Raw genomic sequence first — 16,690 nt, 5'->3', positions numbered from 1 at the left:
TAAATTTATTTATAGAATTTCTGTTTCATGTTCCAATACAAAATAATGTGCAAGTGCTTAAAACCACAAACTAAAACACTAACAAAATATATACTGAATCATTATTTTGAAAGTTTATCAATCTGAGAAAAAATCTGATTAAAGTTTGATGAAAAAGGATGAAGAAGCAAGAATCAGAAAGAAGCAAAAGTGTAAGGGACTGACTAGTTATTAAAAGCACAGGAAAATGAAACGCTTAAAAATATATGTATTTATTTGATTTATTCTGCCTTTATTTTTTGTCAAGTCAGCATATACCTATCATACCCAATGGTATTACTTATTTTTATTTCAATTTAATTTAATTTTGATGCTTAATAGTAGGCCTTTCTAAAGTTAGATCCTGGGTAGAGTTTTGAAAATATACTCAAAAGAAGGCACATACAAAAAACTACAAAGAGCTTAAAATTAGTTCTGTGTTATCAGATATGCAACAAATACATAATGCTACAAAATACTGATCTGGAAAATTTCACAGCTGGGTAGGTTTTATCATATTCAGTTCTAATACAATAAATGCAAACTGGCAATGAATTGTTTTTTGTGGCCTTGAACTTAAAAGTAAAGGGGAAGCTGAGGTCATAAAATGAGAAGGACCACATTAACTAGTATAGGCAGGGCTTGCATTTTTCATGTAACTTTGGAGAGGGTTTAAAAAAAAATTCTGTGATCTACCCATTTTCAAACTTACACCACAGCTTTAAAGTTGTGATAGTAAAAGCTTCCAGCTCTTATGTTTGAGGAAGTACTATATAGCAAAAAGCAGGCTGCAGTTGCTATACTATATGCCATAAGTTAAGCTATACATTTATATGAGTGACACTAAATCATATATAAGCTGCGCTTTTTTTTTTTGCCATTTCGCTCCTCTTCTGGGGTAAGAAAAAGAGCCAGCAAGCTCACATTTAATCACCCCTTCCCATGTTGGAAATGTTTCAAATGTTAGAAATGAAGATTTCTAACTGGCTTACTCTTGGGAAATGCAGGGAAAAGTTCCATGTGGACATATACATCTTATGGCTATGTGGTTTATTCAGCCATGGATTTCATCATTTGATCACAATCATATATTATTTAGACTATTAAGTATATTAATTCCTTTTTGCATGAAAGTTCATTAAGCTGAACAATTTATATGACTAATATAATTTGGGAATGCTATGATAGTTGTAACAAGTCATTATAACATCCTCTACTTCTAAACATCTTTTGTATTAAGTGCTTTGATGTTGTGATATTCAGAAGTTCACAACTCACACATAGCCAATGGCTTATATTAATGGAACAACAAAACTTTCACAAGATGTTTAAATAATTCGCTGTAACATTCAAACCAGCCCCATAATATCCAATTTTCTGAAGGAATCAATCACAACTGAAGATGAAAGCAAACAAGAGGAAAATACCCATGGTTTCTTCCTTACTTCATCCACCTTTGGATGGAGTGGATAGAGAGTAGTTGTCAAATACAATAATATAGCCTGCATAGTTTGATGACTGAACGAATGGGATTTTCAGCATTCACGGACTTTAAAAAATAAAATAAAAAATAAACCAGGCAAATTACTACTCTAGATAGAAGATGAACATATTTCTAACCTATAGAAAATGATTTGTTCTTTTTACAAATGTCATTGAAGAGAGGAAATGATTTCAGGCGGCATTATTTTAGTATAACTAAAATGCAATTTCGCTAAAGAAAAATAAGAGAGGAAAAAAAGTTTACCTTGCTAGTGCTATGCCAACAACACAGCCGCCTACAATGGACCAAAATCCAATCCAACCTGCATCCACCTGAGGAAAAAACACAAGATAAAGAAATACAATGTTGTTTCTAGCAACACAGAAGACAATTGGTTGATATTTATTACTTCTGTATACAGTAACTATTTTGGAGTACTGCTCTGAAAGTACATTTCTGTTTGGCTATTGATTGACATTATTCAATTTGCCCAATCTCTTTTTAAACCATCTAAGGAAGCAGACATTCTTTCTCGAGACCCTCAAGATTGCTTTCTCAAAACCTTCTTGAGAAAGCAAATACAAGTCGGCACAGTCCATGTATGAGATGTATTTTTTTTAGGTTGACTTCAGTCTGACCAGAGGCATCCACAAGGGGAAGGAGGAATCTGTCATATGTGCATTGTGACACTGCATGCACATATAAAAGGGGCAGAACTTACATTTCAAGGATGTGACACTGTCACAAAAGACTTCTGGGAGCTTTTGGAACATTGTCACTGGCTTGATCAAGTAATTCCTAAGGTCAGAAACAAAAATTGAGGATGAAAGGAAGATGATCAACTATGACAAGAGTTAGACTAGGTCTTAAGATAACGTTTGAAAAGCAATGACGTCCTAGTCATAGGAAGGAGATAGGAGCGCATTCAGCTGGGACTTTGGAGAAGTATATAATCTTTTTCTATCCACATCTCTCAAGGAACTTGAAATAAATAGGCCTAGTTTGTTGTTGTGAAGGTAGCTTATGAAAAAGTCTTGGGTAAACTTTATGTGGAATTCCTCTAAGGAAACCAACTATAATGCTACTGTAATTATTCTCTTTCTTTCCCTTCGTGCTAAAGGGAAAGTTTTGGTTTTTCAAATTCACGCTTGTGAACTAGCAATGAAATTTGAAATTATTATCTTTCTCCTCAAAGCCAACAGACTTTCCCCTAAGTTGAATATTCAGACCTGAAGCAGCTCAATTAAGTTCAGGTTCTACAATGCCACTCTTAATTTCATAGAATATCAGTCATTCTGCTTGCTATTTTAATTTTAAATCACAAAACCAAACTTTTGTCAGCAAACCACAAAAAATACAGACACAGAAAGACACACACAAATGTACACCTACTTGGCTTATGTGAACTGGAGTTAATATCCAATCAAGAACACCAGACCATCCTGAGAAAACCCCCAGTGGTATTGCATAGGCCAGAGCAATCATCAAAAACCGAGGATTGCTAGAAAGTAAAAAAAAATACAAACAGGTTTGTCAACAGTAACAGATCAAATTTCATTGCAATACTTTCCTCCTCCTATGAATCCTCAAGGTCAGAACAGGCACTAAATTGGGCAGCAAAAAGTTACAGTTGGTGAAATTTTGCTTAATTTATTTGGAGTTATGATGCAGCAATCATATTTAAATAATGTTCTTTTTCTAGTAACACTGAGTGATATATATAGATTTTCCTGGAGGCTACATGTGGATAGTACAGCATTCTAACAGGCAATTTAGGCTAAATTATCTTTGGCTCACTTCAGGAACATGACTGTGTACAATTAAAGCATATCTGCTGAGGCAAAACCAATTAATACAATATTTTGATGTTTTACTTAATGTTGCTGTTGTCAGGCTCTTGTTTTCAGTTATTGTGTTTGAAAAGGATTAACCACATTTCAGAGATTATTTGTAAAATATGTTTCTCCTTCGTACTTTGAGTTCAGCTTCTGTTCTGTTTCATGGTTGAGAGAATTTACATTGGCTTTTTACTGAACTATCTGAATACTACCACATGTAGAAACGAGAACCAGTCCAGCAACTAATAAAAGCTTTGCATTCAAACATTTTTCAGTTTCATTTACTGTTTATATATGACATACATAGCCCAGTTCTTTTAAGTATGCATTGGTCTGAACAACAAAATGAAGAATATACTCCTGCCTGCTTCTCCAATTGTATTCCCTCTCAGAGGTTCTTCCTTACAAACACTCATGAGATATAGGTAGTCCTTAATTTATTACCATAATTGAGCCCAAAATTTATATTGCTAAGTGAGACATTTGTTAAGTGAATTCTGTCTCATTTTACCACCTTTCTTGGCAGTTGTTAAGTAAATCATTGCAGTTGTTAAGTTAGCAACACAGTTGTTAAGTGAATGTGGCTTCCCCGTTGACTTTGCTTGTTAGAAGGTCATAAAAAGTGATACATGACCCTGGGACATTGCAACTGTCATAAATATGAGTCAGTTGCCAAGTATTTGAATACTGATCATGTGACCATGGAGTTGCTGCAATGGTCATAAGTTACTTTTTCAGTAACTGTGAATGGTTACTAAACAAATTGTTGTTAAGTCATGAACTATCTGAACGGACTGCGATATAGTTGGGCAATAGTATCAGATAGCATTTTGCTCTTCTTCTTCACTTCACCCTCCCATATAGTTTGTTTATTTGCGTCAGAAGCATCACAATTAAAAAATAAGACATACTACGTGACATAAACTTTTAAATATAAAATGCAAGATTAAAATATGTACAGATAAATCAGTTTTTGCCCAGAAACTAGCAACATGAATTGTGTTCTGTCACACTGCCATGAGGGCCTTGTATACACTGGAGGACCTCATGGCCAATCCAGAAGCACAAGCACTCCTCTTGCAAATTCATAGCTTGTAAGCACACTGTTGGGAGGGGGCTTGTCCTTAAGGGCAAACTGATTGAGGATCCGAGCTGAGGTTCCAAGTAATTATCCGTGTGTATATCTGTGGCCTTCCACAGATGGAAGGCAAAGCAAAGATACACTATATCACAACTTATTAAGTGCCTGGGTAAAGGTATTCACCCAGAGGGAACAAATGTATAAAGAGGATGCGCTATGCTTCCCCTCCAGTAATCTGATCTCAACATGTGATTTTAATGGTTGCACCCTAATAGCCCTACACCCTTTTGTTCCTTCAATTTCGATGTAGTGCCAAATTTGACAATCAGCATTTTATATGAGACACTCATAAGCCACAAATATTTCATCAATTTGATATATAAACTGAGCCAACATTCATCATGCTACAAGGAAATGAAGGAAAATATGTAGATAATATTCTAGGTATGTGTGTGTGTGTGTGTGTGTGTGTGTGTGTGTGTGTGTGTGTACACATATAATTTCTATAGCTGCTCATCTCAACAAGTGGTATCAAAACAGTTCCCGATGTTCTGCTAGAAAATGGTGTATATGTGGTCAAGATCATATTGTGGAAACCAGCAGGGTTTTTTCTTCTTTGCCTTTAGCTTTACTTGAAACAGGCACATGAGCTCATGTTTGTTGCACATTCAGTTCCTGGCCTTGTCTCTACTGTTCCAGTTGAGCTCTTCTACCTCCTTATCTAATGATGTAGTAAATTTGATTTCCATCTACTCCACCTGGCAATATCCATGTATACAGATGCTGTTTCGATTGTTGGAAGACTATGTTAGCAATGAAAAGATAATTGGAATGGCAGAAATTGATAAGTTGTTTTTCTGTCTCATTTTGGTTACCTAGGCCAAACAGTCCAAATATGCGTTTTGTCTTCCATATTCTGTATATTTCAAATTGAACTTTATCATATAAAACTTGCCAAATTTCATTCCTTCTACATCAGTGGTTGGAGCATAATGAAGTGTACTTCCATTATCCAATCATCATCAGCACTTTACCCAAATATTGTATTTGTTATATTCTTCTTATGAAAGAAATGCCACACCTTGGTTTTTCGTGTCCCCGAATAGTAAACAATGTAATCTTTTGACAGAAAATGTCCATTTCCAGACCATTTCAGTTCACTCTTGTCCAATATGTTAATCTGTACCCCATTTCCTCGAAAATAAGACCTTCCCAGATAATAAACCCAATTGGGCTTTTGAGCGCATGTGCTAAAATAAACCCTCCCGAAAATATTGCAATACAGCAGCAGCCATGAGGTGACTAGGCTCGCCGCCTCCTGCACCTCAAAAATAATAAGACCTCCCTGAAAATAAAGCCAAGTGCTTATTTCGGGGGTCAAAAGAAAATAAGACCCTGTCTTATTTTCAGGGAAACACGGTAGTTGTTTCATTTTTATCTTTCACTGTGTTGACCTTTTCCATGTTCTTATATTTCACCTTTCTACTATAATTCAGCAAGCTCAGACTTTCTTTTCCTGTCCAACATCAGAAACTAGTTATCCCAAAGTCTTTAATATACCCCATATTACAAACACTTAATACTCCAAAGGATCCTTATTTATCAATAGCATATTAAGTGCTCTCTCTATCATCCAGCATTTTATCATCAATCACTTTATCCTATCTATCCTTGTGGTTCTCTTGGTCAAATATAGGAGTGGTTTACCATTCTTCTATGCAGTATGAAACTATTATCTTGGCCATTGCTATTATAGTGAACATCCTCCACTGACATATTATTATATGGTTGCTGCCCAACAAAGGTGCTTGTTTGATTTAGCTAGACAACTAGTTTGATTTAGCTAGATGACCTTCATCTCTTGGTTGGCCCTGTTGGGAAAACATACCCCTGGTGTAGAATTCAGTATTCTTTGTGCATCCCTCCAAGGAACTCTCCATTGTAACGAATGAAAAAGTGCAGAAGAACTTGAGGAGGGAATGTAGAGATCGTGTGCCAGTTCTACAAAACTATATCTAAATACTTCACACAACATAGCTCAGTCAAAGCTAGTTCAACCTCCAACCAGTGTTTATCACTCACTGGCTGAATTAGATATACTGCCAAATCCTGAAAAAGTAGGATGCCTAAATTCCACTATAAATACATTGAGGTCTGCTACTTTGTCCATATTGCTTTGTATATATGGGACAAACTACAAAATGATAAAATGAATTAAGAAACCAGGGTATAGGGGTGAACAAGACAAAACCAGGGATTTTAATCATCCAATCACTAGATACAGGAGTAGATACAATACAAAAAGAACAGAATAACATCGTTGAAAGGGAGTTGGAGGTCTTCTAGTCCAACCCTCTGCTCAAGCAGGAGATCCTACACCATTTCAGACAAATGGTTGTCCAATCTTTCTTGAAAACCTCCAGTGACAGAGCACCCACAACCTCTGGAGACACTGATTAATTGTTCTGTCAGGAAATTTCCCCTTATTTCTAGGTTGGTTGAACAATTTTATTTACATTGAACAGAAGAAGTACATTTTTGGCAGGCAACTTCCAGTGTTCATCCATCAACAAAGATGACTGTTTCTTAAACATTCAACAAAATAGGTCCCAAGGGGGGAAAATACACTGAATTAGGTACCAATAATTTAGATGTGTCCTAGGTAGCAAATTATCTGTAAAAATGCCCTTTACTAAAATTTCTTTAACCTATTGAAATGAATAATAGCTCTGACCTACAAAACACATATGAGAAAGAAACATAGCTTCATTTAAGTGAGGCATTTTCACACAAACTTGTTAAAGGGACCCTGTTATATTTATAGCATACTCAAAACAGATCATCTGATGCAAGATAAGACTATTTCGTATTTATAAAAAAATGCTAACTAATGTAAAGTGCTGAAATAGCAAACAAGATCCCCCCAAAAAATCACTCAGAGGGATGCAAAATTTTCTTCCAATAACAATTCACCTTCAATGCTTACTAAAGGGAAGCTGGGGAAATTCTTTCATCAACCTCATTCCATCAAATAAACATTGGCTGACAGAAAAGCCCCAAAGAATCAGCTTTTGTGTAAATGAAAGAAACAAAAAGCTGTTATAACATATATATATATATGTATATATATATACATATATATATATATATATATACATATATTATACATATATTATACATATATATATATATATATATATATATATATATATATATATATATACATATATATACATATATATATATATATATACATATTATATATATATATATATATATGTATGTATGTATGTATGTATGTATGTATGTATGTATATATATATATATATATATATATATATATATATATATATATATATATATATATATATATATATATATATATATATATAAACAAAAAGCTGCTATCTGCTTAGAACGGTATATTGCTTAACTGCTTACATTTTGAGAACTGCAGGACAAGATAAAGCTTTAGCCTGTATATTCATTCAGTGTTTAGGAGTTTGTTCTTTATTGTGGATACAATAGCATCATTCAGTGGGTATCAACACTGAATGCATAAGGAAGTTTTGGTATTATGGCAAGTTCATGTTTCCTAACCAGTTGCAATGTATATGTTGCCAAAGGAAATATTTTTGTTAAATTCAAAACTACATACGTGAATGATGAATGTGGTTTTTTTTTCTTATAACAGAAGAAGACCTGATATTTTGAAGCCAGTTATAAGCAATGTTGAACTTGGAAGAACAAAAGATTCAGGTTTCCGACAGAGACTAATGCAATGTCTGGAAACAGAAGTATTCCCATACAACCAAAAATATGGATCCGGTATGTATATGACACTTTTGTCCTAATAAAAAAGGAACAACTAGAGAAGAGAACTAGAGAACAACATGAAAGTATCCACAACATCTTCAAAGAAATAAAATTCACTAAACAGACTATCTTTCGTGCATATTTTCTTGGAGCAGAGGAAATGACCAGGAAATCAGAAACAAAGGTTTATCTAAAAACCACCACACTAATCAAGTGCTCCACTACTAAAGTAACAACTCAACACAAGAGAAATTATGTAGAGACATTATTTAGATGAGCACAAACACACTCCAGCAATTCAGAAAACCAGAAAAAAGGAAGCCAACTGCCTATGCATTTTTCAACAAAACAGATTCGCATGCAACTCTATCAAAAAGTGCCTAACACGAGTGGGGTGTGTGTGTGTCACTCAGTCAGCCCAGTGGCCAACAGGTGACAGTCTGGTAGTGGGCCACGGCCCACAATCTGAGTTCTCATTTTATCAAACTTGGAAGGATGGAAGGCTGAGTCAACCTGGCAGTGGGCAGAGTTAGTAACGTTACGTAGTAATATGTTAGTAAAGTTATGTAACCACTGTGCCAATGCAGCAAGCTACTGCATACAAAAAGAGAGCAAACCCCATTCCCTTCTAGCACTGAAGATGTTATGTAGTCTTGTAACAAAACGTCTGCAAACAAATAACATCTCAGAGACCACCAAGAGTTCAAGTCTGAGCTACATACAATCTTATTTATTAGATCCATGATTGATCCATAAATAGTAATTGCACTTATATATCACTTCATAGTGCTTTACAGCCTTCTCTAAGCAGTTTACAGAGTCAGCATATTGCCCCTAACAATCTGGCTCCTCATTTTACCAACCTCAGAAGGATGGAAGGTTGAGCCACTGAGACTCAAATTCCTGGAGTGAGCAGTGAGTTAGCCTGTAGAATTGCATTCAGTGGTGACTTAGTGGCTAAGACTCTGAGCTGGTCGATCAGAAAGGTTGGCAGTTTGGTGGTTTGTATCCCTAGTGCTGTGTAGTGGAGTGAGCTCCCGTTACTTATCCCAGCTTCTGCCAATCTAGCAGTTCAAAAGCATGTAAATATGCAAGTAAAAAAATAGGAACCACCTGTGGTGGGAAGGTAACAATGTTCCGCGTGCCTTTGGCATTTAGTCATGCCGGCCATATGACCAGAGAGACATCTTCGGACAGCGCTGGCTCTTCGCCTTTGAAACAGAGATGAGCACCGCCCCTAGAGTCGGGAACAACTAGCACATATGTGCAAGGGGAACCTTTACCTTATTGCATTTTAACCACTGTGCCACCATGGCTCTTCCTTCCTATGGATGACACTTCCTTCCTATAGATAAAGGAACTATGCAGTTCCTACCTCAGTTATTTCCTGGAAAGATTTCTGAATAACCCTTTTGTCCCTTTGGAAGAATTCTACAGATGTTTCAGTAAACTTGCCCACTAAATAAGGATCCAAGGAGTTTGGAGCTAGATTCTATAAAATATATGTAATTGGCATGCACAACAATGTAAAAGAGTTCTGAAGCCCCAAAGGTTATAGGTTATATACCTTTAAAAATGATACACAAGGAATAGAAAAGTAATGTAAATTTATTTATTTATTAGATTTCTAGACCGCCCCCTCTCCCCGAAGGGACTCTATTATAACATGAACTTTACAGCTCGAATGCAGAATCAGATAAGAACATGCAGGGACTCTAATACTGAATTCTACTTTTCTAAGGAGACCACAAGCCTACCTATTCTGCTGATACTAGCACCCTCTAACATAAACAGTGTCCTTTACTGTGCCCATGTACTGATTCTTTTCACACCTAGTTTGTGTTATCTGTCTCCTTCCATCTAGAGTAATCAGGGAGTTTCAATTTGTGTGCTCCTTCTGCTGTACAATTCCTCATAGTAATAATGTCTATAAATCCCTTGTTGTGAAATGGGGCCCTGGGAGACAGTTGGGCCTGCTGATAGTATACCTGGCTCCTCGCTATACATCAGCGGCCCTGCCTGAACTCCTCGAGCTGATCGCATCGGTGGCGGTCAAGACCCCCAAACTTTTAGTGATGGGGGATTTTAACCTGCCATCGATGGGAGAAGCATCAGAGGGGGTTCGGGAGTTCATGGCTTCCATGACAGCCATGGACCTGACTCAAATGATTCAGGGCCCGACACACGAGGGAGGACACACTCTGGACCTCGTTTTTGTCTCTGGCCAGTGGTTGAGTGATCTGGGAGGAGGGGACTTAACCATCACTCCCCTGTCATGGTCAGATCACTCACTCCTTCGTCTTGACTTCCCTGGTGCTACCTCCCGCTGCGGGGAGGCAGAACCGGAAAGCACTAGATGGTTCCGCCCCAGGCGCCTGATGGAACCAGATAGGTTCCAGACAGAGCTTGGGCCACCTCCTGTAACCTTGACCCGCCCCCAGGTAGAGGACCTGGTGGTCGCGTGGAATAATGCGACTACCGGGGCCTTGAACCGGGTGGCGCCTTTGCGGCCTCTCCGGCGGCAATGATCCACCCTGGCCCCTTGGTTTACCGAGGAGCTGAGGGTGATGAAATGCCGCAAGAGACGTCTAGAGAGTCGTTGGAGATCCTCTCGTTCCGAACTTGATCGAACACAGGCACGAGCCCATTTAAGGACGTACCTTGTGGCATTGAGAGTGGCCAAACGCCAATATTGTGCCACTCTCATTGCATCCGTAGAGAACCGCCCTGCCGCCCTGTTTCGGGTGTCCCACTCCCTCTTGTTTCAGAGGCCGCGGGAGGCCCCTCTACAGGGCAGAGCAGAGGAATTTGGGAAATATCTGCAGGATAAAATCGCTCAAATCCGGAAGGATTGGGCCCCTGTTAGTGGTCCAATGGAGACATCCGTGGCGAGTCTTGAGGAATCGACCTGGGAGGAGTTTGACTTGGTTGCCATCGAGGATTTGGACAGAATGCGTGGACGACTGCGACCCACCACATGTTTATTGGACCCGTGCCCCTCCTGGCTTGTACTGGCATCCTGGGAGGTTACACGAGACTGGCTCCTGGACCTAGTGAACGCTTCGCTGAGCGAGGGGTCTCTCCCGGCCGCCTTGAAAGAGGCGGTGGTGAGACCCTTGCTCAAGAAGCCTTCCCTGGATCCTTTGGAGCTGGCCAATTATTGTCCTGTCTCCAACCTTCCCTTTTTGGCGAAGGTTGTAGAGAGTGTGGTGGCCTACCAGTTTCCACGGCATCTGGAGGAAAATGATTATCTAGACCCGCGCCAGTCCGGCTTCCGCCCCGGTCACAGCACGGAGACGGCCTTGGTCGCGTTGGTGGATGATCTTTGGAGGGCCAGAGATAGAGGTTGTTCCTCTATCCTGGTCCTATTAGACCTCTCGGCGGCTTTTGATACCATCGACCATGGTATCCTGCTGCGCCGGCTGGAGGGGTTGGGGGTCCGGGGCACCGTTTTGCGGTGGTTCGGCTCCTACCTTTCTGGCCGGACGCAGCGTGTGTTGGCAGGGGAGGAGAGGTCGACCCTACGCCCCCTTACTTGTGGGGTGCCACAGGGGTCGGTCCTCTCACCACTCCTGTTCAACACATATATGAAGCCGCTGGGTGAGATCATCCGTGGTTTCGGGGTGGGATACCATCTGTACGCTGATGATACTCAGCTGTACTTTTCCACCCCGAACCACCCCAACGAGGCCACCGAAGTGATGTCCCGGTGTGTGGAAGCCGTACGGATCTGGATGGATGACAACCGACTCAAACTCAACCCCTCCAAGACGGAGTGGCTGTGGGTACCGGCTCCCCGGTTCAGCCAATTAATTCTATCATTGGCCATCGGGGGCATTCAACTTGCCCCCGTGGAGCGGGCGCGCAATTTGGGCGTCCTCCTGGATGCCCGGCTGTCCATGGATGACCATGTGACAGCCGTGGCAAGGGGAGCGTTCCACCAGGTTCGCCTGGTGCGCCAATTGCGCCCCCTACTGGACCGGGACGCCTTACGCACAGTCACTCATGCGCTGGTGACGTCTCGCTTGGACTACTGTAACGCTCTCTACATGGGGCTTCCCTTGAAATGCACCCGGAGGCTACAGTTGGTCCAGAACGCAGCCGCGCGGGTAATTATGTGGAGTACTAGGTACTCCCATGTGACACCGTTCCTGCGCGAGCTGCACTGGCTTCCTGTGGTCTATCGGGTGCGTTTCAAGGTTTTGATAACAATCTTTAAAGCGCTCCATGGCTCAGGACCTAGTTACTTGCGGGATCGTATTCTGCCCCATACATCCCTGCGACCAATCCGCTCGCACAGAGAGGGCCTCCTCCAGGTGCCGTCCACCAGACAGTGTCGAGGGGCGGCGCCTAGGAGTAGAGCCTTCTCTGTGGCGGGCCCAGCCCTGTGGAATGACCTCCCTCCGGATATTAGGAATACCTCTGACCTCCGCTCCTTTCGTGTAAAGCTCAAGACCCACCTTTTTCAAGTTGCTGGCCTGGCTCAACTTTGATCCAACTATATCGCTCCTGATGGGTTTTTTTATTTGGGGTATTTTAATTGCATTCAATTTATTTAGGGGTTTTTAAACATTGTGTTTTTACTTGTTTTTATCTATCAGTTCACCTCCTCCTTGTATATGTCGTGTTTATGTCTTGGTATATGTTTTGTTATATGTATGTCGATATATTTATTTCCTATGTTTTGTTGTACGCCGCCCCGAGTCCTTCGGGAGAGGGTGCGGCTAAGAAATAAATATTTATTTATTATTATTATTATAAGGATCATAGCAATAATGTCTATAAGGATCAATATGTCTACGAAATACCATGCAAAATCTGCCCTGCAACATACATAGGATAAACGAACAGGAGAATAAATGCACGCATCGCAGAACACAAAAACACAGTAAGGAAAAAAAGAAAAAACTTCCTCTCTTTTCCAGCACCTTAAAGCTACAGGACATGAAATTAATCCAGGCAGAAAGCTTTTTTTTTTTTTAGTGGCTAATACAACTGCCTATATGTAATACAGCCCAGGTTCAATTCCCAGTAAGGGTATGGCTAGCTGATGAGAGCTAAATAGCTTGAAATAGATCTATACTAGTCTCCCTTTATTTATTTATCAGCACAAATGCAACACAAATGTAACAAAGGCAACATGAAAAAATGGCTTTCTGCCTGGATGGCTCCTAGGGTGAGCCGAAAGACAGAAAAAGGGAAGCAGTATGCTCCCTCCCATATTTGGGCATACCAGGGGTTGTGACGCAATACATACCTATTTCCCTGGCTTAGCTGATAAAGGAGGAGAGCCTGTGGCTTAGTGGCTAATACAACTGCCTAATATGTAATACAGCCCAGGTTCAATTCCCAGTAAGGGTATGGCTAGCTGACGAGAGCTAAATAGCTTGAAATAGATCTATACTAGTCTCCCTTTATTTATTTATCAGCACAAATGCAACACACACACACACACACACACATACACACATATATATATACATACATACATAGTACATACATACATACATATATATATTTCAAGACTATATTTTCATATTTTCTGATGAAGTGAATGAAGCATATTGCTTTCAAGAGAAATTCTAAAATTGGTGCATTGCTACAGAGAAAGCAATACTCATATTGGAAGCCAAACTACCTTTGAGACCGCAAGCAGAATATCCTCAACTAATCTTTGTGGACATATTGAACAGTACTGGTAATATTTCATTCTTGACTTCCAAACAACCTGCTTACAGACTATAGTTAATCTCTTAAATTGAGCCCAGCAGCTCAGAGGTAGCCTAGACAGCATGTTCAGCAAGTATAAAGACAGGTATTGCATCATTTAGCCATCCAACAATCAGGAAACTGTATTGTATACCTTTAATGTGCTTCAGGTTATCATCAGGAATGCATAGTACCATATAGAGATAATTATAACTACTGCATGTTGAATATATAACTCACGGATGTTCATATAGGGTCAGAACAAAAAAGGAACAGATATGATATCCAGACTCTAAATTGTTAAGAACATTAAGGGCTAACAACCAACATTTTGAATTGAGTCTGAAAAGTAATTGGTAATCTATATAGATCTTGCAGTATTACACTGATAAGATCACAGTGGTGTATGCTCAAGTCAGCCACATAATTCAATTGCATTTCATCAAATGAAGCTTCTTTAGATTATACTGTAGCAGTTTGAACAAGATGTAACAATAATGTGAGTAACTGGGTTGAAATTAAACAAAATATAGAGTTGGTGCTAAAAGAAATTATGCAAACATTCTTTATTTTTACTAATTATACAGGCAATAAAATAAATCAGAAAAATGAAAAGGACTTTCAACCTATGAACTTGATCTTTCAAATAGAAAAAACCTTTTCAAGGTAGGCTGAATCTGGATTCCCGAGATAAATTTGCTGTTTACCACTATCTTACCTGAATTTAATCTCTATTTATTCATCTTTAATTATCCATTATTCCTGGAGTTGCCTGACAAACAATATTGCTGAGGCTTGTCAGCATTCTAGCAGCATCTCATTGAAAAAAATCCCTCTGAGGTTTTTCATGTGGTATACATAGAGCAGTAATGGCTAACCTTTTTGTCGTCGCGTGCCCACATCCATAATGCAATGTGTGCGTGAACCACCCCCCCCGCATGCACTGTCCCCCTGTGCATGCGCACGTCATCCCCCCCTCCACACATGACACACCCCCTCGCAGCCCATTTTGGGCCTAGCAGGCCTCTTTGAAGCCTCCTGGAACCAAAAATGGGGCATAGGGGGGCGTGCACACACCCCCGGCCCATTTGGGGCCTAGCAGACCTTCCTGAAGCCTCCTGGGACCAAAAACGTGTCCACAAAGAGGGCTCCGTGTGCCACCTGTGACACACATGCCTTAGGTTCACCATCACAGACATAGAGCATATTATAAAATAGTTTTCTGAGACAGGTGGAGGGAGAGAGGAAAGAACCACTGAAATAATTTCTCAGAAAAGTAAATATGTATCATCTTCAACAACAAACCCCTCACATATATCTGCATGTAACTAGGGACCTGTGGGCTGACTTCCTGAAATCATTCTATTCCCATCTTGGCTATTCCAATATGGCTATTCTGTAAGTGGTAAAGCTGTTTTCAGTAAACTAATCCTCTCTTTTTGTAAGTGATGTTCCAAGTGAAAGAAAAAATATACTTCGTGGTGTACCAGACAAATCTAAACATATCACGTCAATATCACCCTCAGCTACTCATTAAACTGGAGGTTGACTTAATATGCAAAAGAGAAACAAATGCTTCAGGGTGTTTTCATGTCAGCTATTTCAACAGTCCACAAATTAGTCAGGGCTTTAACAGACAAACTGACTAAGGAGACAGAAAAATCACCAAGTTTATTTAGAAAATTATTCAACACCATAAATCCTTATTAAAATGAGTACCTCCCATTGAAGCCAATAAACCATGAAAAATAAAAGAATCTGAATCCACTAGAACAGACATGTTAGGAAAGCCACCTGGCTTGCAGAGATTCATGCAGAGATTCTACTCACTCAAAATATCCATATAGTAAACCTGTCTGTTGAAAAGACTAGGCCAGCTGAATACTGTCACTAACTAACTCAGGGAAAAATACTGTTAAGCAGTGGGATGGAGCAGAATCTCTGCATGGTCTTAGCAGAAGTGTTTAAAAAGATGGAGTAACTGGCAGTAACATTCTCATTCAAAATTAACTCCTGGATTAAATATCTGACATGACATTAAAACAATGGGTGTGTTAGGCTAGATAGTACTACTTCTTGTCATCTAACTTTATTGCTCTGATTGCAACATGAAAGTAGATGAAGCAAACCAGTGGCTGGCTTTTTTTGTCCCTGTGTAAGCGAGGGGAAACATTGTGTTTGATTCAGATTATGTTGGTTTTCTGATTTACTAACATCAAAAGGAGATATTCATGTCAACCTGAGTCTAAACAAGCCTCCTTCTGGGACATAATTTGAGACTGGTGATGACTCTTTTGAATATGTTTCATTTCAAGATCTTCAAGGTACAGCTATTATGTGCAATAGGTTTATGACAATTGAATTTTCTGAAGCATAACTGGGTAAATTTTGCTCTTCCTCCTAATAAAAACACATCCTCATTGCACTGTGTTGATTATATCTGTCTGCCTCCATTATGTACAATACGTGGTGCACTGATGGTTCAATATGATTGATTATCTTCAATCAAATGTTTATGAGACAGGGAGAATTAGTGCAGTCAAATAGTATGATTCTATAATACATGATGTGCACATAACAGCTACAATGCACACCAACAAGTATAAAACCTTCTACTGACTTAAAACTTTAAAAAACAGTCCATAATTTATTTTTTTAATTTTGCTCCAGGAAAATTTTGGCATTCCTTCCCTCTACCTTTAATGTTTTATTAAATATTTTATTAATGCTTAATAATGCAATACT

General features: G+C 39.3%; 1 protein-coding gene across 1 annotated transcript in view; it reads right to left on the bottom strand.

Moving 5' to 3' along the window:
- The window catches only part of SLC49A4 (solute carrier family 49 member 4), a 90,348-nt gene that overhangs the window by 32,801 nt on the left and 40,857 nt on the right, over positions 1 to 16,690 (bottom strand). Inside the window, exons 5-6 of the mRNA XM_081938798.1 lie at positions 2,894 to 3,002; positions 1,766 to 1,833 (exon numbers count right to left, since the gene is read on the bottom strand). Of these exons, the coding sequence (XP_081794924.1) occupies positions 1,766 to 1,833; positions 2,894 to 3,002 (177 nt within the window). The remainder of the gene's footprint in view (positions 1 to 1,765; positions 1,834 to 2,893; positions 3,003 to 16,690) is intronic.

The sequence above is a fragment of the Natrix helvetica genome (genome assembly GCF_964273705.1).
Source record: "Natrix helvetica genome assembly, chromosome: 1".
NCBI lineage: Eukaryota > Metazoa > Chordata > Lepidosauria > Squamata > Natricidae > Natrix > Natrix helvetica.
Note: the sequence above shows the minus strand (reverse complement) of the source record. Positions and strands in the feature narration are given on the sequence as shown.